The 24,953-nt window shown below is 37.2% G+C and overlaps 1 protein-coding gene across 1 annotated transcript in view; it reads right to left on the bottom strand.

The window, feature by feature from the left end:
• The window catches only part of LOC134537574 (uncharacterized), a 106,024-nt gene that overhangs the window by 67,657 nt on the left and 13,414 nt on the right, over positions 1-24,953 (bottom strand). The window contains exon 3 of the mRNA XM_063378198.1: positions 23,361-23,500. Coding sequence (XP_063234268.1) covers positions 23,361-23,500 — 140 coding nt within the window. The remainder of the gene's footprint in view (positions 1-23,360; positions 23,501-24,953) is intronic.

Genomic DNA, 24,953 nt, shown 5'->3' with positions numbered 1-24,953 from the left:
ACTTTGTCCTTGTCGACCATCATGGATACGAAATTTTATGTTCAGTACAGGCTACCAGGAGCTACCACCTGCTGGAGTACGCCATCTTGTGTGTGTACTTGTATTATAGAGTACATTTCCATCTGGATAATTTTATTCTAACCCGCTACAGTGCAGTAATCATTTATTACGGAGGTGCCCCCCGCCATCTTGAAATTCGGCCGCCATCTTGAAATCATGTAATAATGTAGCTAGAAAAGCGGGAAAAATTCCAAAATTCATCAAATAAATCACTCATTAATTTACACATCGATTCGATCCGCTCCAGTCCTTGGTTCGATCCTCGATCGATGCAATAATGTTTAATTTTATGAAAAAAATAATAATTCCAATAAACCATGTTCAACATTCTTAAAGAGACTTTAAAACCTCTACTACCATCATCCTATAAGCCATCAAGACCACCATATTGAAAATTCGTAATTGTAATGCTAGAGATTCGGGAAAAAGTTAAAAATTCATTAAATAAATTTGTAATCCATATAATGATTGATTGGATCGACTAATGTCCTTGGTTCGATCCCTGGCCGATACAAAACAACTTTAATTAAAAAAGTACCACTAAAGTGGCAGGTTTCAGAAAATAAAAAACACCACAAGTTCTTTTAAAAAAACTTTTATTACATACATACTACACTACTACAAGTACAAAAAATACACAGACAAATTACTAAAGCCTTTTGGATTCCTCGATTCAAACAGTCTTCTTATTGTACGGACTAAGCCTTTTACATGACTTTAAATGTCTATCCGATCCGGTCATCACCGCAGCCAGAGACGGACTGAAGTTCATATCACTTATATAGTCTCATTAGCCGGTACAACACATGAGTCAAATCAATAACCATGTTCATTATAGGTCTCGGAGCATTTTTTATAATGACGATGTAAGCTATCGAGACGTGAAATTAGTTTATTGCACTTATTGCACTGAAATTGTATTCTTTGAACATTATTAGAACAACCGCTTCTTTCATGTCTGCGAGCATTTGAGGTGATAGTAAATGATGCACCACAGTATTTGCACTGATGCGAAGTACGCTCTTCATTAATTGAAGTATTCAATGCTGATGAAACTTCAGCTGATGGTTGAACAGCACATATCGAAGTCTCCTTTAGTGTTGTCAGAGGCGTTGCCAACGGGATCTGCTCCAACATCGTCGGCGCTGACGTCATGGTTCCCGTAGTCGATTCTACATCCTCCATCGAGTTCGACGTTAAAGTCGGTAAAGATGCCATCGAAGTCTCAAGAACAGGCAATTACACGACTTATGCACCAGAAGAAACAAACTAGGTGATCCGTACACCGTCGACGGCAGTAACAAACTGAGCGTCCTGCTGTCTAGGACACGTTTATATACATTAACCGGTTTGAATAATACGCTAGTCAAATCAAGAACAATTTACTAAAATACTAGAGTCAAAACAACATTAAAAAAATAGCAGCACCATCAAAAAAGGAAGCACATTTGGAAGCATCATCAAAAAAGGAAAAACAATTGGAAGCACCGCCAACGAAAAGGCAGCACATTTGGAAGCACCGTCATCGAAAAGGCAGCACATTTGGAAGCACTGACTACGAAAAGCAGCACATTTGGAAGCACCGACAACGAAAAGGCAGCACATTTGGAAGCACCGTCATCGAAAAGGCAGCACATTTGGAAGCACCGACTACGAAAAGCAGCACATTTGGAAGCACCGACAACGAAAAGGCAGCACATTTGACAGCACCGACTACGAAAAGGCAGCACATTTGGAAACACCGTCATCGAAAAGGCAGCACATTTGGAAGCACCGACTACGAAATGTGCTGCCTTTTCGATGACGGTGCTTCCAAATGTGCTGCCTTTTCGTAGTCGGTGCTTCCAAATGTGCTGCCTTTTCGTTGTCGGAGCTGCCAAATGTGCTGCCTTTTCGTAGTCGGTGCTTCCAAATGTGCTGCCTTTTCGTTGTCGGTGCTGCCAAATGTGCTGCCTTTTCGTAGTCGGTGCTTCCAAATGTGCTGCCTTTTCGATGACGGTGCTTCCAAATGTGCTGCCTTTTCGTAGTCGGTGCTTCCAAATGTGCTGCCTTTTCGATGACGGTGCTTCCAAATGTGCTGCCTTTTCGTTGTCGGTGCTTCCAAATGTGCTGCTTTTCGTAGTCGGTGCTTCCAAATGTGCTGCCTTTTCGATGACGGTGCTTCCAAATGTGCTGCCTTTTCGTAGTCGGTGCTGTCAAATGTGCTGCCTTTTCGTTGTCGGTGCTTCCAAATGTGCTGCTTTTCGTAGTCGGTGCTTCCAAATGTGCTGCCTTTTCGATGACGGTGCTTCCAAATGTGCTGCCTTTTCGTTGTCGGTGCTTCCAAATGTGCTGCTTTTCGTAGTCAGTGCTTCCAAATGTGCTGCCTTTTCGATGACGGTGCTTCCAAATGTGCTGCCTTTTCGTTGGCGGTGCTTCCAATTGTTTTTCCTTTTTTGAAGATGCTTCCAAATGTGCTTCCTTTTTTGATGGTGCTTCTATTTTTTTAATGTTGTTTTGACTCTAGTATTTTAGTAAATTGTTCTTGATTTGACTAGCGTATTATTCAAACCGGTTAATGTATATAAACGAGTCCTAGACAGCAGGACGCTCAGTTTGTTACTGCCGTCGACGGTGTACGGATCACCTAGTTTGTTTCTTCTGGTGCATAAGTCGTGTAATTGCCTGTTCTTGAGACTTCGATGGCATCTTTACCGACTTTAACGTCGAACTCGATGGAGGATGTAGAATCGACTACGGGAACCATGACGTCAGCGCCGACGATGTTGGAGCAGATCCCGTTGGCAACGCCTCTGACAACACTAAAGGAGACTTCGATATGTGCTGTTCAACTATCAGCTGAAGTTTCATCAGCATTGAATACTTCAATTAATGAAGAGCGTACTTCGCATCAGTGCAAATACTGTGGTGCATCATTTACTATCACCTCAAATGCTCGCAGACATGAAAGAAGCGGTTGTTCTAATAATGTTCAAAGAATACAATTTCAGTGCAATAAGTGCAATAAACTAATTTCACGTCTCGATAGCTTACATCGTCATTATAAAAAATGCTCCGAGACCTATAATGAACATGGTTATTGATTTGACTCATGTGTTGTACCGGCTAATGAGACTATATAAGTGATATGAACTTCAGTCCGTCTCTGGCTGCGGTGATGACCGGATCGGATAGACATTTAAAGTCATGTAAAAGGCTTAGTCCGTACAATAAGAAGACTGTTTGAATCGAGGAATCCAAAAGGCTTTAGTAATTTGTCTGTGTATTTTTTTGTACTTGTAGTAGTGTAGTATGTATGTAATAAAAGTTTTTTTAAAAGAACTTGTGGTGTTTTTTATTTTCTGAAACCTGCCACTTTAGTGGTACTTTTTTAATTAAAGTTGTTTTGTATCGGCCAGGGATCGAACCAAGGACATTAGTCGATCCAATCAATCATTATATGGATTACAAATTTATTTAATGAATTTTTAACTTTTTCCCGAATCTCTAGCATTACAATTACGAATTTTCAATATGGTGGTCTTGATGGCTTATAGGATGATGGTAGTGGAGGTTTTAAAGTCTCTTTAAGAATGTTGAACATGGTTTATTGGAATTATTATTTTTTTCATAAAATTAAACATTATTGCATCGATCGAGGATCGAACCAAGGACTGGAGCGGATCGAATCGATGTGTAAATTAATGAGTGATTTATTTGATGAATTTTGGAATTTTTCCCGCTTTTCTAGCTACATTATTACATGATTTCAAGATGGCGGCCGAATTTCAAGATGGCGGGGGGGCACCTCCGTAATAAATGATTACTGCACTGTAGCGGGTTAGAATAAAATCATCCAGATGGAAATGTACTCTATAATACAAGTACACACACAAGATGGCGTACTCCAGCAGGTGGTAGCTCCTGGTAGCCTGTACTGAACATAAAATTTCGTATCCATGATGGTCGACAAGGACAAAGTCAAATTTCAAGGACAAAGTCTAATTTCAAGGTCAAGGTCAAATTTCAAGGTCAGGGTCAAATTTCAAGGTCAAGGTCAAATTTCAAGGTCAAGGTCAAATTTCAAGGTCAAGGTCAAATTTCAAGGTCAAGGTCAAATTTCAAGGTCAAATTTCAAGGTCAAGGTCAAATTTCAATGTCAAGGTCAAAGGTCAAGGTCAAGGTCAAAGGTCAAGGTCAAGGTCACATTTCAAGGTCAAGGTCAAAGGCCAAGGTCAAGGTCAAATTTTAAGGTCAAGGTCAATGTCAACAGTTGAGGACAAAAGTATTGTGACCAGATAATTATACTACATGGTATCGGCACACTCTAGCAGACGAAAACAAGATGGCGGTCTCCTGCAGATGAAGACAAGATGGCGGACATGACATCATATATGTTGATGATATATACCTTGGTACTGGTGGTGGTAGATCAGTCTAGGTAGCTTTCATGGAGGAAGGATCTGATGTTTGCACTCACCGGGAATCGAACCAAGGATGGGAATCGATATAATCAATCAGAATTCGAATAGGTTAATTTTTTGATGAATTTTGGAATTTTTTTCATTAAAATCAGATAATAATTAAAGATTTTCAAGATGGTGTCCAAATTTCAAGATGGCGACCGTAACGAAAATTGCAACGGTGACGTCATCATCCAATATGGCGGAAAACACATCATCGGAATTTTCGAGAACACACAATGACGTCATCCAAAATGGCGGATCCAAGATGACGGATACAAAATGGCCGCCGTGATCTACTTGCCCCGTTACGATGTGTCCCGTTACGCCGGCTGCACGCACGAAAAAGTGTCACGTTACGCTTATCCAAGATGGCCGCCGTGACGTCACAAATCCAAGATGGCCGCCGTGACGTCACAATCCAAGATGGCGGTCGGCACCAAGCACCACCGCCTGAGGCCTGATCTCGGACCGGCTATTACACACTACTGTGGTATATCAGTCTGTAGGTGGCTTCTGTGGAGGAAGGATCAGTATTTTTTTTTATTTTTTGCTCTTACCGGTTTTTAACCAAGGACAAGAATCAGCTTATACAATCAGTAAATTAATAAGTTATATTTTTGGTGAATTTTTAACTTTTTTCATTTAAATCAGATAATAAATAAAGATTTTCAAGGTGCACCTTTAGCGATAATTGATAATTGTGGTGACATAATTCAAAATGTCGGGTTTGTCGTAAGATCTTTTTTATATATTTTATTGAGAAATTTTAAATAAATTAATAAATTACTGGTTTACTCACGCTGGGAATCGAACCGAGGAGCAAATCGTTTAAGTAGCCTAACTAATTATTTGAAGTAGGCAATTTTTAAAATATATTTTGAAACTTTTTCAGAATTTCTTGTATAACAATTGTGGATTTTCGAGATGGCGGCCATAACGAAATGTGCAACTTTAACAGAATCCAAAATGGTGGTCGTAACGAAAACTGTAACGATGACATCGCACTCAACAAAGATGGCTGGTGTAAAGAAACATGCAACATTTATATAATCTAATATGGCGACCGTAACGATATGTGCAACTGTGGTTTTTAAGTAATATTTTATTAAATTTTAATTAATATATTGTTTTAAAACAATTTAAATTTTTCCTGATTTTCAAACATAAGATTTATCGATTATCAAGATGGCGAACATGACGACATACTAGATGACGATATATATCTTGACATAAGTGGTGGGATGTCAGTCTGTCGGTGGCTTCCATGGAGGAAGGACCTGACGTCATTCTTTTTACCTCGTCCGGTTCGAACCAAGGACTCCAAGCTCCATGGCGTAAATGAATATTTAATTTTGTTAATATTTTTTATTATATTTGTATTATGAAATTTTATTATTATTTTTTTATGAATTTTAAAATTTTTCCTGATTTTATACAATAAAAATTGTTGTTTTTCAAGATGGTGGTCGTAACGTAAATTTCAATGGTGACGAAATAATCCAAGATGGCGATCATGACATCCTTATTTCTAAAAACGGCTTATCGGAGGCTTTAGACATGGATTCATAAGCCGTTATTAAGACATTGTGTTCTTTCTAAGGCAAAATGACTCTAAGGTTTTATAAATCGTAATTTTTGAATTGTAGAATTTTTTCGGAATTTTTGACGAAAATGTTTTCCAAACAATGGAAATTTTGGCGAATTTTGAGGAATTTTGGACAATTTTGGCAAATTTTGAAGGTAATGTCAAGGTCAAGGTCAAAGATCAAGGTCAAGGTAATCCAATATTGCCGCCGTGATGTTACAAATCCAAGATGGCCACCGTACACTCGGTCCTCGCGCCTGCGCCTGTGCCCGGTCATACATTCGTATACTACTTACTGACTATATCCTGTGGGATCTCGTTGCCTTAGGCCAGGTTTATAAACAACACAACGACGCAAAAGTTAGTAAAAACGAATTACTTTATAATAAATATAAATCGTAAAGCCACTGATTTATATTTCCAACTAACTAAGATTTTCTGCAATAGAGTCAATAAACATTTATAAATATATCACGCTATAGCCATAATTATTTTAATGAATTGGGGAATGTAGGACACACAGAGGAACATTTGTAAAAATTGCTTGGTGACAAAAAAAACGCAACATGCAACCAACGCAAAAAAAAATCATTTTCGTTTATAAAGCACGAAAGTCGCAAGACGTCACCAACTCAACAACTCGAAAAAGTGACTCAGTAAAAAAAAATCTTCCGTGTGATTATTTTGATAATTCATCTTTATAATTGAAAAAAAAAATATTTTGTCAAAATTTTTATTTTAAAGTGGTATTTTCTCTCATTATGTGAATGTTTAACAAGTGAATACGTGATGCCTATGCACATAACTTTTGCTTTAGTTATGCTTTTCGGAACACCCCACTTCAAATGTGGAAGGCGGAAACACAAGCCGAGACGCAAGAATTTGAGAGTTGCCCAATGCTTGCGTTGCGTTTTTGCGTCTATAATATTATTGCGTCTTGCGTTTCTTGCGTTATTGCTTTTCTTGCATATTTTATTAACATGGCAATAAATCTAACTGTGCGTAACCGAGGTACGTAAAGCCAAAAATCCTCTGAGAAGTTACTATGCCCTAAAGATAACATTTAAAGTGTAACATAAAAAAAGTTACTGCGCTAATGTGCATGTTTAGAACTGTGGCGATTGTGTAAAACCTCGTGCTTCGGTGTCTGAAGTCCGCGTGCGTCGCATCTGGACTTAACTTGGGCCGAGACAGAAATTGAGATTAGCACTCCCCCCCCCCCCCCCCCCCATTTTTTTCCATAATTGCATTAAAATTACGAGTGATAATTTGTTTTTGCATTTCTGTGCATTATATGTAAAAAGGGTTTTATCACACCATGAGTACTTACCTCTGTTTAAACGAATACGGTTTAATTTCACGTTTTATGTTCATATAAATAATATATAGTGTTCAATGAATAAAAAAAACCATAGCTTTACAAATTACAATACTGAAAAATCATTGGCAAACGCACTTTAATTTTGTATTACTTAGATCGCATACGATCAAAGTTTCAATTAAAAATATATGTAAAAGTATGTTATTAGATATATATACTATGGAAATATATATTATTGCATTATTTTATTCGTATTTTATTTCACAATTGTAATCGTCTAAATAATGTTCTCCTGCGCCCCCTCTAACCCTGCGCCCGAGACAGACTCCCCCCCCCCCCCCCCCCATAAAAAAACCCTAATAGATCCGTCCCTGGCAGCGACTAGCTCGGTATCGCTCATCTCCAGACAGGGGATTTGCAGAGCGCGTGGTCCAGCAGCGAGGTGTTCATTAGGAGCGCGGTCTCCTTGCTCGGGAAGTAACTGGAACTATGCAGATCAGGCGAAAGTGCGGAGTTGAGTTCCTTCCCCCACCACTCCTTACTCGCGTCTTCAACCACCGCTTGGGAATTTTAATTATTATTGAGGGTATTTGAATTATCATTGAGGGTATTTTACTATTACGCTTAATTTCTAGCGCCATTTCATGTCACCAAGTATTTTTTTTTACAAATGTTCCTCTCGGTTCCTACCTTCCCCATCTCATTACGATAATTATGGCTATAGCGTGTTATACTTATAAATGTTTATTCACCCTATGGCAGTAAAGCCCATAGCCGGCTAAGTAGGGGGGTGAGCGGCCCCCACGCGCATTCGCTTCAAATTTTGGCCAAAAGTTGCGTCTGATGGGTTTTAAACTCACCCCAAAATTCAACCTTGTAGCTGCACTAGGAACAAAGATAAAAATACCACTAGCGGGACTAGTATTTTTGGTGAAGAATTTGTTTCTCAGGATCTATTCGACCGACTTTTTTGAAAAAAAAATATATATGTTGTACATATATTCAAGGCAATTCAGAGTAAAAAAGATTATGTTTTTGATTTTTTTCCTCTGAATTGCCTTGAATATATATACAACATATATATCAAGAACATAATCTCGCAAACGTAACTACCCCAAAAAAATTATTTTATTATTCATGATTTTTTTTTTTTCGGTCACTCGCTCACGAGATACAATTACCAGTTTTATTCTATTAGACAATCGGCCCTCTTTCTACAACATATAATTTTTCCAAGTCGATCGAAGAGGTGGTGCATAGATAAAAATATCAGACCCAACTTTTGGCCAAAATTTGTAACGAATGCGCGTGGGGGCCGCTCACCCCTACTTAGCCGGCTATGGGCTTTGAGTTAGTTTCCATTATAAATCAGAGGCTTTCCAAGTCATATCTATCTATACTATAATAAAACAGTAGTTTTTTTCTGTCTGTCTGTCTGTCTGTTTATACGTGGTGTTCCACAAAACTACTATACGAATTTTAATAGGGTTTTTAAGTTAACTTGAGCGTAGCAGAGAAAGAAATATAAGCTTTATTTCATCAAAATCGGCTCAAGGAAAGAAAAGAAATCTTAGTTTTATGACATACAATTATAATCAATATAAGAAACCATTAAGTCTTGCTATTGTAAGGAACTAAGTAGAGAGTAAGAAAAAAATAAAGATCCTGACAGTTTAAAGTGTCGCCATATTTGTTTCAATTTTCAATACCCTTTTTGTATATTACAATTTAAATTGCAGGAAAAAAAATGGTTGTCTGTAAAGTCGGTTTACGGACGATAGTTTAACGTGACAACGTCATGACAAAACATTGATGAAATGACTGATCCAGAAGAAAAGGAAATATCATATTCGGCCTGAGACTGAGCCGTAATAGGTTTTTGCAACCAAACCATTTAGGCATTAAAAATATTATATTCTTTGAGGAAGAACTTTTTTTTAAATTTTTCTCTCTTTTGTATGATAAAATATACCTCTGCATACTTTTATGAATAAAATTGAATCATTTTTATTGAATTATCACTATTTTGTATGGATACAAAGGAGTGAAATGAAATGTACAATTTAATTAATAAATTTACTTTTATTTGCATTCATTATTCTAATATATTTATTACTTTTGAAATGTTACGTGCGTCGTATTTATTTTTACAAGTACAAAAAAAAAATTAGCACCTGCCGGAATTCGAACCGACAACCTTACAATTAGAAGATAGCGCCGCTGATCGCTCACCCAAGAGGCCATATTCGATAACAAATAGTTTCAGATGTCATATATAAATTTATAAAAATTTTGTTCACGGTAGGGGAATAATATTGTTTCGTTTTTATAACAAATACGCATCCCAAATACACCAAACTTATTTATAATGTGTAACAATATTTTTTTAAACATTGTGCAAAAGATCCCGGTTGTAATTTGCATTATTATGTGTAAATCTAAAACACCATTGTTGGTTCAAAACGTATTTGAATATTCAATATCACTTTTAAATAACTGTACCGATTGTGCTGAAAATCGGTGGACAATCGTTAAATTACATAATATTAATAATTCAAACGACGAAAATATGATTGAAAAGTCAAATCGATGGTCGTTCCAAACGAGTGGAAGAGAGATGCCACGCATGCGTACAATCAGCATGAAGATAGATGCCACGCATGCGTACAATGAGCAAATAGGACACATCCGTAGTGGTACATCCGTAGTGGGACACTTTTTCGTGCGTGCAGCCGGCGTTCATCGATTTATTAGACGTTGTCACGTCAAAAATCATGTTTCATAGACACATAAATAGTGTGTATGTCATTTCTCTATGTCCACGAGGTCTCGCCGCGTCAATTTTCTCCTTGGGACTAACACGTCCGCTTAATTAAATTAAATAAACAGCTTATATCGTTGATTGATTTATTTAATGAAAATCTGCTCTCATAAAGACACTAATGAATCACCAACATGTTCGATAACAAGAAATTGTGATATGGCAAAAGTGTTACAAGATTGCTCTCTAATCGTTTGGGATGAATGCACGATGGCGAATAAAAAATCAGTTGAAGCTGTGGACAGGACACTACGGGACATTAGGCGCGATGAAAGGCCAATGGGGAATGTCACACTACTCTTTTCAGGAGATTTTCGGCAAACTCTACTAGTTGTAAGTCGAGGGACTAGAGCCGATGAAATCAAAGCTTCACTGAAGAATTCTTACCTCTGGCCTCAAATAAAAAAAACTGCAATTAACAATTAACATGAGAGCCCAGCTGGGTGGTAATTCTCATGCGCAAGAATTTTCCGGTGTTCTATTAAAAGTTGGAGAAGGTACCCTCCCTGAGCAACACGGTCAGGTGACGCTTCCAGAAATACTTGCCAGAGTCGTATCTTCGGAAGACGAACTCATACGTTCGGTATTCGGGGATCTGTCAAACATACAACATCAGGAACATACGTGGTTATGTGAACGTGCCATACTCACTCCAAGAAATGACCAAGCTGCTGCAATCAATGAAAAAATTTTAAACGAAATGAATGGGGTTGAAGTGGTTTACACATCGTTTAACAGCGTCCTTAATCAGGACGACGCCACTAATTATCCAGTTGAGTTTTTGAGTTCTCTCGCTGCAAGTGGTCTTCCTGTTCACAAAATTGTTCTCAAAGTCGGTGTTCCAATAATGCTTCATAGGAACCTTACTCCCCCAAAATTGCGCAATGAAACCCGACTTAAAGTAACTGCTCTACATCGAAATATAATCGAAGCTGAGATTCTTACTGGGTGTGGCTCAGGTGAAACTGTTTTCATACCACGCATACCGATCATCCCGAATAACTTCCCGTTCGGGTTAAAGCGCACACAGTTTCCAATAGCAGTTTGTTTCGCGATGACAGTAAATAAGTCTCAGGGTCAGAGCCTTAAGGCAGCTGGTGTTGACTTAAGGTCTGATTGTTTTTCCCACGGCCAGATGTATGTGGCTTGCTCGCGGGTCAGTAATGCAGACAATCTTTACATTCTAGCTCAAGACGGGAAAACAGTAAATGTAGTTTACAAATAAATTTTATGAAGTGTCTTCCTGACATTACATTTGAAAGTAGAAACATATTTACCCAAAATTTAGGTAGTAACATATTTTTATTGCAAAGACTGAAATATGTGAACATAAGAAAACTACTACAACTGCATCAACTGTTATGTTATAATGTTTAAATTTCTAAATGGTGCAAGATAATACAAAATTCTATGCGGAAAAAGTTGTGGGCAGCAGCTACGTTTAGTTATAGGTATAGGGCTTTGCATGCTGATTTTTCATATACTGCATGGATGCGAACATGTAAGAATAATCTATCTATCTTACTATAATAAAACAGTAGTTCTTTTTCTGTCTGTCTGTCTGTTTGTACGCGGTGTTCTACACAACTACTAAACGAATTTTAATGGGGTCAAGCGTATAACAGTCATTACTTAATTATTTGCCTTCAATGCAGTTACCTTATTTCACGTCCAGCGAAGCGGGCGGGTTCGGCTAGTTTATTATAAGGTAATCCGTGTTTACTTACTTTTTATTTGCGTATGATTTATTATTGTAATATTTCTTATACTACACAAGTGAAACCAATTCAAAAAGACAATTATTATTTAGCTAAACATGTTAATAACTAATTAGTGGCCACTTTGTAGGTATATTTTACCTTGTTAAAGGTCTTCAAACCTTGTAAAATTGGATTAAAAAATCCCTTTCGGCACAGCCTTCAGGCGTAGGTAGATTTCGAAGTACCTATTTCTTCTGGAAGTGTTTTGGGAATTCTATAAACTCTTGGGACATTTAAAAAACTTATAACATCCTATATGTTCTCCAACATTTCAATATGACCGATTAGAAATTTTCTCATATTCCATTCAGCAAAAATATTTGGAATGTTTTTAACTCAACGCATCCAGCATTGAAGAGTTAAGAATAAATTTCATATTATGCCTACTAAGGTAGATATACAATTTTATTTCATTCAAACAATATTTTTCATCTCTACACTTATATGTGGTCGTATAAACATTTTTTGTACCAAGGTTTAAGATAACATTAAGATGGTTTTAAATAAATTCGAACAAATTTAATACTAAGGAATTTTTATTTTTTTATAAATTTCAACCTTTGTTTTTACGGTAATAGGTTGTTTCCTAAAAAAATTGTTTTAGTTATAGGTTTTTAATAAGGTTTAGGATTTTTGCAATAAATTATAACGGATTTGATAGTAACGGCTCTTTTGTCTTTCAACTCGTGTAATCTCCATCCCTTGCAGTAATGGTTATTTTTGCATAAAAAGTTACCATAGACAAAAGTTTTAGACAACATTTAAAAAGTTCAACATAAATAAGAATGTATTCGATAGTTAACATGATAGGGAAGTTTTATTTATTTTCTTATTTCAACCCCAGTTTATTCAACCCCTTGCAGTTATAGTTGTATTATCAAAAAAAATGTTTCAGACAAAAGTTTAAGTCAAAATTTATAAGATTTACAAACATTTTTAACCGATTCGTAGGTGTACTTACTAAAGTAGATAGAATTAATGTTTTTATTTTAAACCATTTTTATCCACCCTTTGCATTAATGGTTGGTTGTATGAAAAATTATTTCATACAAAAGTTTTAGGAAATATTTATAAGGTATACAAACAATTTGAAAGGATTTGATAGTGTGCCTACTAAGGGAGTTATACATTTTTTTTGGTCATTCAACCCCTGTTTATTCCACCCCTTAGAGTAATGATTGGTCTTATAAACAATTATTTCAGACTCAGATGTAGATAATAATTTATGGTTTTACAGTAAATCAGAACGGATATACTTTTGTCCATGGTACATAAATAATGATTCTTTTTATTCTACCAATTATTTTTCAAACCCCTTGAACAATAACTCATCTTATCAAAAATCGTTTCAGAGAAAAAGTTTTGTAAAAACATTTTTGATTTACAAACAATTCGAACGGATTCGATGGTGTAGTTACTCAGGTACATGTGAATAAATTATTTTTATTTTAACCCCTCTTTATCCATCCTATCAACAATGGTTGGTTATATCAAAAATTGTTTCAGACATAAGTTATATTTAATATTTATAAGGTTTACAAAAAATTAGAACGGATTTGATTGTGCGCCTACTAAGGGAGTTTTGAATTATTTTTTTAACTCTACCCCTCCCTTTTCAACCCCTTGCAGCTATGGTTTGTCTTATCAAAAATTGTTTCAGATAAAAGTTATAAGATTAATAAACCATTTGAACGGATTCAATAGTGTGCCTACGAAGGGTGTTATGATTTATTTATCTTTAACCCTTGTTTTTTCAACCCCAAACAATTATGGTTGGTTGTATCACAAACTGAATTACACAAGAGGTTATAGCGAGTTTTGGTTTTTCAAAAAACCCTTCGCTTTGTTCCGTGGTCTGGTTTCTCCAGGGCCATCACACAACGGCGCCACCAGCTTGACACGATCACAATGCCATCTCGTGTCGAGCAGCCCTACTAGCTTCAAAAGTGAAATTAAATTTGGTTATGTCTTTGTGACTTCTATATTCAATGCCACAACTAACTACAATCCACAATCCATACCGGCTAACAATTTTCACCTTAGGGGGGTGCCCCTCCCTAAATAATTGTAGGGGGACTTCCTTATAGCTTTAATACAATCCAGCCCATGGAAGCTTTCGAATGAGGTGGCTATGTCTGCTCGTGCTTTCAGGAACTCGATGCTGCGAGGACAACAGGGGATGTAAGTTATTCTAGGTTATGGTTAGAATCAAAAGGTTTTTGAGAAAAATATCCGATATTAGACTGCAAAAATTGATTGTTTCCTTGTAATCTGCGCTCGTCTGCAAATTAAGCCGTTGTCCTTCCACACTGGATGGTTGTGATTGATGTGCTGACCGTAGACATGTGCCTGAAATAAACCCATACAACCACGAAACACAAACGATTATTCAGAGTTTTAAAACACAGCTGGTGTGGAAATCTTTTATTTGGCGATAAATGCATGGCGCTGGCTGAGGTGGTTGTGTGGAAGCAGGACAGTGCAACCGACGCTCGACGTTGACCTTACTGCAGTGTCACTTCATTATTTTTTTTTTGTAAATGGAACAGAAATATTCATGTAGAATTACAAATATTTGTACATTTGTACTTTTACATGAAAACTATATCCCTTCGCAATGATACTAGGTCGGAATTATTACCCGGGCATTTAGTATTTGTGCCTCCAATAGTTAAAAGTTATTTGCAAAAACGTTCCCTGAACAGCGTTCCAGCATTAACTGCGCACTTAATAAGCATGACACAACAAAATAAAGTCAAATTGTTTAATATTTTATTATCTTTTCCATGAGTTAAAAAAATATAAGTGCTTGAATGAAACATCAATTAAAATACAAATCATGCACCAATCTTCATAATAAATACTTGGTATTACTATCTCGAAAATACTTATTTCATATATGCAAAAAAAAACCATAGCCATGTGTTGTACAAAGTTACAAGCTGTTTCTTCGCCACTGGTTTCCGGAGGAATGTTTGGTAAAAGTGGAGGGATTATCTTGTGTTCTGCGCGGGCACGTGACAGCGCGGGCTCGCGTTTCTCCCAGGAAGCGGCGGGACCCGAGGGAACCGGCGGGACGCGCCACGGCGCCGCACGAGCCGCGCGCGACGAGTGTGTCGCCTCGCCTCGGGCGACGAGCGTCGGCACTTTCCAGGCCCGCCGCGTCTCGCGAGGGCCGGCAGGTATGGAGCACATCTCCGGCATTGTCACGCGCGTTAGGGGCTATGCTCACTTGGCGTGGTTTTAATTTTGCATTCAAATTGTTAATATGACTGGAGAAGAATTAAACAAATAGTTAGCATTCAATATTAATATAAACCAGTGTATAAATTTAATTATTTAATTTACTAATATAATCGAGATAAATTGTAATCAATAATGAAAATCAATTAACTAAATGTTTATGATAATTTATTAACTTTAATTAATAAACAATGATATAATGATTCATATTTTATAATGCAAATAAATTAGACATGACTAAATTATAAGATTTAAATTCACATATGTAATTTTTTTTTGTATGTAACATTTCTTTTGTATGTAGCCATTTTTTTATCCTCTGTAAATTTCGTTGAATGGTGGGCGCGCATCGTAAAAATTCACTCTCATATTTTTTTCATAACCCGCCTAAAGAAGTATAACTACAAAAAAGTATAACTGTTTCCACTATGCAATCAGCCAAAGTTTGGGCGTATAACCAATATGGCACAACTATTAGCTGCAGAAAAATAGTGCGTGGCTGTGTTGGACACGGCCGTGTGTTGTACATGAATTCGTGTACGTAACAGGTAATATTTTCAATACAAAATATAAAATACGCTATTTTATGTATGTTATAATCATGTTTGAACACAAAGAAGTCCTTCAGGTTTCCATGTTTTGTTTATGATAGCAAATATTCCCGTTCGTCGGGTTCAGGAAAGAAATCCAAGTAAACAAATAATTACCGTGTTATAACTTTATTAATTATAGGTCTGTGATACGAAAAGTATGACACAAATGGCATACAGGATACATCAAGATTTCTAGTAAACGTTAAATCAATACAGGTATGAACTAACGTTTTTGGAGAAGTTTCGATTTAAGACAAATTGTACTCGCTGAGCATGAAGCAGGGTAATGAGCGGTCGTGTGAGACATTAACATCAAAGTCTCCGACTATCATAATTGGTGTAGTGAGATCAGGCTCGTAATCGGGTATAATTTAATCGATGTTTTTGGAATATTTTAATAGCGATCATAACGTGCACTAGCTGCTGACCAATAAATCTTCATAATCGACGATCGTACACGATCGACGCCTACACAGTCCGGCGTCGATATAGAAGCGATTTCATCATCCACTTGCATAATTTCAACCACCCCAGCTGCAGATGTACTGGCACCGTCGTTGATCCGCTCGGCCGCATTCATTCTTTTACGTTCCCGGCACTGCTTCATATGATGTTTTATTGGTATCATTCGATTGTTTTTGGGACGCCCTTTCCAACCGTATACGATCTCTGTATTTGGATTTAACTTTTTGACGCGTATAGGCCGACTATATTTTTGATTATATTTTTCTTAACACCATATATATTCACTGCAACTATTTTACACTAATGTTTTATAAATGCAATCGATAGATTAAGACGGGGGATGATTGGAACTCAAACTAACGTCGTAGATGCTCCGAGTCAAAAGTTATACTAAATAGAAATCTCGAAACGCAGCAAAATGAACTTAAAATGGCGGCGCTTCCCCCTCCACCACGCGCGATGCGTCAAAGTCCTCACTTAGTGTAATGAATTCTTTGATACTTTAGCTATCCAGTGGTGTAATTAAATTTTGGATGGAGATTATAGATATGTAGCTGCAACACCAAACTGTATCTCCCGATTTTGTTTTTATTCGTTTTTTGAATTGCCTTCCACTATGGAAGCTATTTTAAAGACGTATTCACGTCAAAAAATACGGCTCCACCCGGTCACCATGTAATCATGCAGTTATAGCCACCCTCTGGGTGTAAGGCCTCTCTTTTATTCACGCATTTGCATGCTCGAACGGCGATGGCATCTGTGGCGGCGTTATTTTCAATTAAGTTACACCAACCTTATTTGCTTCTTAAATTTCCTGTTCTAGTAGTCTTCAGAGGCGGTATTCCAAATACATGGCCTCAACTGTATATTTTAAATAAAGCATTCAACATAAATTTACCGATTTTGCACCGACTTGCTTCTCTGTACAAGTCCACACCCAAACATCAAGCAGGTAACAGTGACCTTGGAAGGAGTAACTGGAATGGCAACCCTTTGTGCGCAAGGCGGATCGCAGCGCTGTAAATAAAATGTACGACTCAACACAATAGTATTGGGAAACGATCAAATACTGCGTATCGTAACTATCGGTGTTTCGGTTTACAAAACGAAGCGTTTGGGCTTCACCACGAATAATAAGTTTAATTCGTCCCAATGTAGTTTCGTAAGGCTGCGTTCGAGGAAACGCGAACGCGTGAATAAAAGAGCTCCAAGAGGCTGGTTTACACCATGCCAGTAATTTAAAGTCGAGTGCGGGTAATTTAGTAAACTCGCCGTGTGCGAATAGAACTGGAGTTAGTAAAACGAAGAGTGGCTTAACCCACCCCACCACACCCCACACGTCACTAGCTCTTTACTGGACAGGTAAGAACGACATTAGTTTATTGCATGTGAACATCTCGACACTAAAGCATCTACTATACTCGCTTCTGCTTACGTTCTTTGACAGGTTCTTGCAATAGGGAATATTGATTCAAAATTTTATTTCGGACATACGCCATTGCTGGTTACAATGTATGCCATAATAATCATCAATAACAGACAAAAAAGATGGATGAACAAATTTATGTACATGCAAACACACAGAAAACAAGCTAAAAACACAGAAAACAATCTTAACTCACCAGATGCCTAAAAGAAAAACTTGAAAGGTATTATCATAAAATTATAACAGCACAGACGTACACAATGAGCTAACAATGATGAGACAGAAGCAACAATAAAAATTAATAAAGACAAAAAGCAACCTTGAACAACACAGCGACATATATAAGAACCCAATGGTAATACTAAACCAATAATGTGGACACCACGACAACACAGAGACGCGGAACTCAGCTATGTGACTAAGCAGATATTCTGGACACCACAATTACAACTGCACAGACGAACATGGTAGGCTTCCTAAGTCAACAGTCGCGACGTTTCGGGAACTGACATCTGTTCCCGTCCTCAGGCAAAAACAGACGGATAGAGAACTTTTTTTTAATTTGTTTGCTTGGATCCCTGAGTATGTAATCTATTGAGTACCACCCAGAGATTCTTGCAGTTTAATTTAGAGTACCTGTTTCACTGGACCTTTACCTCCTGAGTAGTATGTAAATGGCAGAGATGTCACAGGCTTCAGGCTGAGGATTAAGGATGGGGTCAATGACCGATTTCTCTGACGTCACGGCGGCCATCTTGGACTCAAAAACTACTCAAAATTACTCAAAAATGACACAAAATATATATCGTCAGATAGTATGAAGTCAAACCCACTATCTTGTTTTCGTTACGTCTACATCGTTACGTTTCCATCGTTTCGGTCTCAGGGCTTCACCACAGTCTTCGATATTATCAGCTAAAGGTACTTCAGCACAGTCTTCGATCACGTCACCAGTTTCAGAGTCACTATTGTCATCTCCGTAGAAGTCAGCATCTTCACCCGATATTACCGTAAGAACCCGAAATGTTGATGTATGGAGCTTCATTATCGTCTAAAATCTTACTTTTTAAGTGACAATCATTATTACAAAGTATGGAGGATCTACTGAATATGGGCTTGAATGTATTCTCACTTTTCACGGTGTTGATACTTCCATTAGTTTCAGTCTTCCCGAAGCCATCAGCATCCGTCAATTTATGTTCTTCGCCACGATCGGGTGAGCTAGTACCATCACGCTCAGGACAAGGAAAATTATTTACATCAACCAGCACACTCTTCCATAGTGTAGTGTCTTTATCGATGTCCTCTATCCAGTAAGTTGGCTTGGTTTTACATGTTCTACCATGTCCTTTTAAGCTGTCAATTCGTGTTAAAAACCTGCTTCACCGATTACAGCTTAACATTTTGCGTAGTGGGTTTTTAACACGAATTTAAAGCGGGGTGCATGAGATTTAGTGAGGCGGGATAGGCGCGACGCTCGCTGGTATTTATTGCGCGGTATAGCCTCCAAGCACAAGGCTCTGAACTGGCGCGCAGTCTTCTCGTCGTCACAGGATTACTGTGAAATTTGAGCGGTGACCGTAACATTATATGGCCGAGAAATGAAGATAAAGGTGTAATGCAAGTCCCTTAAGTGCTTTCAAGAATCTGCACGGGTTGTTTTACGTCTAATAATTACTCTGAAAACATGCGTTTTAGCCATTTTAACTCTTCTAAAAATATTTTTTCAAAACTTAATCCGAAATCAAAAGTAATTTTCGGCCCTCAGAGAACTTTTAAATGCTTTTCGTAAACAGACCCCATTAGGATATCTTGAGTAATATTGAAATGCGTTGTTTTTCCTGGAGCTCTGCCCACCGCATGTGTGCCCGGGTAGGCGTAGCCCTTAAATAGACATAGTAGAACATGTAAAGCCAAGCCCACTTACTGGATAGAGGACATCGATAAAGACACTACACAAAGGAAGAGTGTGCTGGTTGATGTAAATAATTTTCCTTGTCCTGAGCGTGATGGTATTAGCTCGACCGATCGTGACGAAGAACATAAATTGACGGATGCTGATGGCTTCGGGAAAACTGAAAATAATGGAAGAATCAGCACCGTGAAAAGTGAGATGACATTCAAGCCCATATTCAGTAGATCCTCCATACTTTGGAATAATAATGGTCACTTAAAAAGGAAAATTTTAGACGATAAAGAAGCTCGAACATCAATATTTCGGGTTCTTACAGTAATTCGGTTGAAGATGCTGACTTCTACGGAGATGACGATAGTGACTCTGAGGCGGGTGACGTGATCGAAGACTGTGCTGAAGTACCTAAAGCTGACAAGATCAAAGACTGTGGTGAAGCCCTGAGACCGGAACGATGGTAACGTTTTTTAATAAATAAATCTGATAAAGCCTTTACTGATCACTGTGACGATAGTGATATTAAAAGTATTTGTAAAAAACATACAAGGAAGATGGTAAATGAAGAGATTGATTACACATCATGGGAAGATCCAAATATATTTGTTGTCAGGTTAAGACGTCTACATGCCTCCCTTTGTGTAGGTAACTATTCGTGCATCAAATAAATATCCTTCATACTCAAAGAACTGAAGGAGGCTGACTAAATACAATAATGACTTTTTTTTACCTGCATTTGTATAATGTTGAGAAATATAATAATTTAAATTACAAAAAAAATTAATGTTTTCTTTCTTGTATTCTGATTTCTAAATAAACCTGAGTTCTCGCTACTGTGTGTTCATTCCGTTTCCTGCGCGTACTGTGTGTACCGTGTGTTCATTCCGTTTCCTGTGTGTACTGTGTGTTCATTCCGTTTCCTGTTTGTACTATGTGTACTGTGTGATCACTCCGTTTCCTGTGTGTACTGTGTTCATTCCGTTTCCTGTGTGTACTGTGTGTACCGTGTTTTCATTCCGTTTCCTGTGTGTACTGTGCGTTAATTACTTTTCTTGTGTGTACTGTGTGTTCATTCTGTTTCCTGGGTGTACTGTGTTTTCATTCCATTTCCTGTGTTTACTGTTTGTACTGCATGTTCAGTGTGTTCTTTTCTTTTAATGAATGTGTGACGTTTCGTTAAATGTGCGTAGTCAAATATGTAGTAGCTATGTAGTAGCTCTGAATATGTACTAGTCCAAAGGCTGTTTGTCTTGATAAATCATTTTTCAGGGATTCTTGGTCCTCTTTTAAACATAAAACATGATACTTTGATCTAATTGATTATAATTGATTTCATGATACATTAGGTCTGACAGTTTGAAGACTATGTCTTGACTGGTCAAGATATGAGTTTATTAGCTGACGACGAAGAAGGTTATGAGGTTCGGAAATGTCTGGACTATACGTCTGACATTGTTTATGACGCGGTCTCGTGGTCCGAAGACGCTTGGTCTATATGTATGGTTTTGTGCATGAACGTTTTAGAAGTTATTCTAAGTACTGAATATCAAACTTGCAAGTTAGGCTTGTCGACAACGTATGAAATTCGTCGGACAGGTATATTGTATTGAGGTATTTTTCGTAGAGTGAATGATTAATAAACTCCGCGAAAGGTAATGTGAAACAGAATATAAAATATATGTTATATTTAGTTCCACTTGTCACTGGTCGAGAATCAAACCGAGGACAGGAATACATCGATTCAGTCATTATTTTAAGGAGTGATTTATTTGGTGAATTTTGGAATTTTTCCCGAATTTCTAGGTTAAATATTACAAACTTACAAGATGGAGCACAAATATCAAGATGCTGGACATATAGGCTTACTAGAGGCTTGTAGATGTAGAACTTAAGCCTCTTTATTTATTGAAAATAAAATTTTTAACAAAAAATTAATTTTTTTTTCATCGCTGAGAGATCGAACCGAGGATTGGAATCGATCGATTCAATTAGTATAATTTATTGATTGCATATTTATTTAATGAATTTTGGAATATGTTCCGAATCTCTAGCTAAATAATTACACAATTCCAAGATAGCGTCCCAATTTCCAGATGGCGGAAGTCTAGGTAATAATAAATGATTACTTTATTTTAGAAGGTAAAACTTAGAAATAAATATGACGGTAGCGCACTCTAGTAAACGTAAACAAAATGTCGGCCTCCAACAAACGAAAACAAGATGGTGTTCATAACATAATACTATCTGACGATATATAACTTAGATTTAGTGGTGGGAGGTCAGTCTGCCGGTGACTTCCTTGGAAGGATTTGTCGCCATTTTTTTTTACTTCACCGGTTTTGAACCGAGGACCTCATATGTAAGTGCGTTTTTAAATATGTTTTTATTAAAATTTGTTTAATTTTTTTTATAATTTTTAATAAAATTTCCCGGTTTTTAGCATAAAAAAACGGTTGTTCAAGATGGCGGACGTAACAAAAAATACAAGGTTCTGGAATACATACAATATGGCGGAAATAATGTAAAGTGAAACGATGACGATATAGTCATCAATGATGGTGGGCTAAACGAATCCAGAAATGTTTCTAGAATACAATATGACGGCCGTAACGAAAAGTGCAACGGTGTTCTTAAGTAATACTTGATTAAAATTTAATTAATTAAGTTTTTATAAATGTTAAGATTATTTCAATTAAAATCGGATAGTAAATAAAGATTTTCAAGATGGCGCCCATAACCAAAAAGGTGAAACAGAGATGTCATAATCCTAGATGACGTCAGAGGCTAATCGGAGGCTGTAGAAATGGATGCTTAAGCGTAAATAAGGGAAATTTTCTCTTGAAACGGGAATTTTTCCCTCGAAAACGGGAATCTTTTAGGAATTTTGAGTCATTTTGAATTATTTTTGAGTTCTAGATGGCCGCCATGACGTCAGAGAAATCGGTCATTGACCCCATCCTCAATCCTCAGCCTGATGCCTGTGCCAGCTCCGCTATTTACATACTACTTTCCTGCCTAGGGGATAGAAAAGTAAACTATAACTATCGTTTGATGGCTTTGTTTCCTGCGTATTAGTACTTATCCTAAATTGGTTGCCCTAATCCACCTCCATTTCCGATAGCCAGTCAGCGAAACAGTCACACACTAATACATATTTTTTTCCGTTAGATTTTTTTTCGGTTTTCATTTTAATGAATTTTTTGATTTATTATTTGCTATTTTTATTTATGTTTGTAATTATTTACAATATTTTTAAATTATGTTTATAGTCTCTCGTAAAACAGACCTGACCACCTCCAAGCGGTGAGGAATGGAAACACTTGGAATGGGAAAACTAATTAGCGAACTTGGTGCGGTCGACTGGGCGTGTGGGAGCCAAGTATGCACAACTATGGCCGCATATGTGGTTATTCCAGTCTCCAGCCGAGTAACTAAGCTGAGTTTGAGCTTGCTCTTCCCAAACATTGTTCGACTGTTGACTGACAGATCTCCGGCGGGTGAAACTGTTGAGATGAAGACTGTCCGAGGGTCTGGAGTGGTGGAGTGAAGTTTGGGCGAGGACATAGTGGGCATAGCACAGCATCGCGTTGTCAATTATTATTGTTAAACTTTAGCACAATGAAAAAAAAAAAGCCCTTTTTTTAATCAAATTATTTGAGAATTTCGCACGGTTTGTTTTTATGAAAAACACGAACTCAAAAATTACAAGCCCGAGTGTTGGTGACGACGTGCCTCTATCGTGTCTTGTATAAGACCGTTAGTTTCGCTAGTTGCTTGTATGGCGTCGTTCAGCTCCTGCGTGTCGCATCTCTTGAGGTTCACGAACCCGTCCTGAGAGATGTTCCCGGCCAGGGGGCTGCCATACTCTGCTCCTACCGTGAACTAACGATTACATTTACACCAACATCAAATTGTCGTGCACATTCAAAGCTAAAAGCATAATTTTTTTTTAAATGATATAACTTGAAAGCAATCTTTAATGTTATTTTCTAAATCGGATTAATTTGTCTCGTACAACGTTTAAGAATAGAGGGGAGGAATTTGACACTTGTTTTTAAATGTGGGTGCAAATTTGTAAGTGCTACAATTACACCACTAAGTTTGTGTCCTTGTGTGTTTAAATCATGTTCGTCAAATAGGCCTACCATTGTGTTTTGAACATGTCTACCTCATGTATTTAAAATTATAAATAGTATAGGTAACGATTAACTAATTTGTATACCCTCAAATTTATGGGAAGAAAACCTTGGAAAACTTTTATATTCAATTCTAATCATTTATGTTGCTTGTAACATAATGTAACAGTTGATTAATTACATGGTTACCACTTTAAAAGAAGTAAATTTATATTTATTGTATTTTAAAGGCATATATGTAAATATATCGCAATTTTTGAAGCAAAAGATGATTATAGTGAAAGACATAGGTTAACCCGATGTCCTTAATTTATCATTAAGAACGAACGCAACTTTATGAATGCCGTTCAATATTTTTCATGAATAATTATACATAAAAGTACAAACTACACAAAATATAACAAAACTTTTGTATATTTAATTGCGACCATAGATACTCAGCCCTATATGTACGGGATAAAACTAAATTAATTTGGTTTTATTCTGTGTTGTAGGTAGTATCAAAATCTTAGTTGGCCGATTTGAGAGGGATGAAAAATTTTGAGTCTTTCAGTACTCGCCAAACGTGTAACATACAACTTCGGACACGAGAAAATTAATGTGTTCTCTTGTTGCAAACACACTTGTAACACGAAACGTGGACACGAAATTTAACGTAAAATTATTTAAAATAATGCCGAGAGTTATAACTATAAGGAAATTGTGTTTTCAACTACGTATCTTGACGCGAATCACATGTAGTGTGCACACACACCGCTATAATTCGCTGCGTCGATTATTTGATTACCAAAACCGAAGTTTTAAACTGTTTAATGATACAGCTCCGATAAAAGTTAAAAAGACTAAAAAAAACAACTAAACCCGGACTATGGATCTGATTTTCGACAAGGAATTATATTAAAATACTGTTCATCTTGTTAAAATTAGTTAATTAGGTATAGGTAATACTGTAAAGTTTCCCGTTGTCTTTGTGAACTTGGGTTCGTGCCATCCGCCACAGAGGGCAGCATCGTTGTTGTTGCAGTCGACTTCCGTCGAGTTCACGAAATGACTCCCGCCAAATGCCGTATACCGAGCGCTCAGGTGCTAAGATGGAATCACAATGACGACAGGCCCGACGCGATCAACAGCCAATGAAAGACAAGGTCTCCGAACGTCACCCCGACAAAATACGCACCACGACGGCCCG

The sequence above is a fragment of the Bacillus rossius genome, chromosome 1, assembly GCF_032445375.1.
Source record: "Bacillus rossius redtenbacheri isolate Brsri chromosome 1, Brsri_v3, whole genome shotgun sequence".
NCBI lineage: Eukaryota > Metazoa > Arthropoda > Insecta > Phasmatodea > Bacillidae > Bacillus > Bacillus rossius.
Note: the sequence above shows the minus strand (reverse complement) of the source record. Positions and strands in the feature narration are given on the sequence as shown.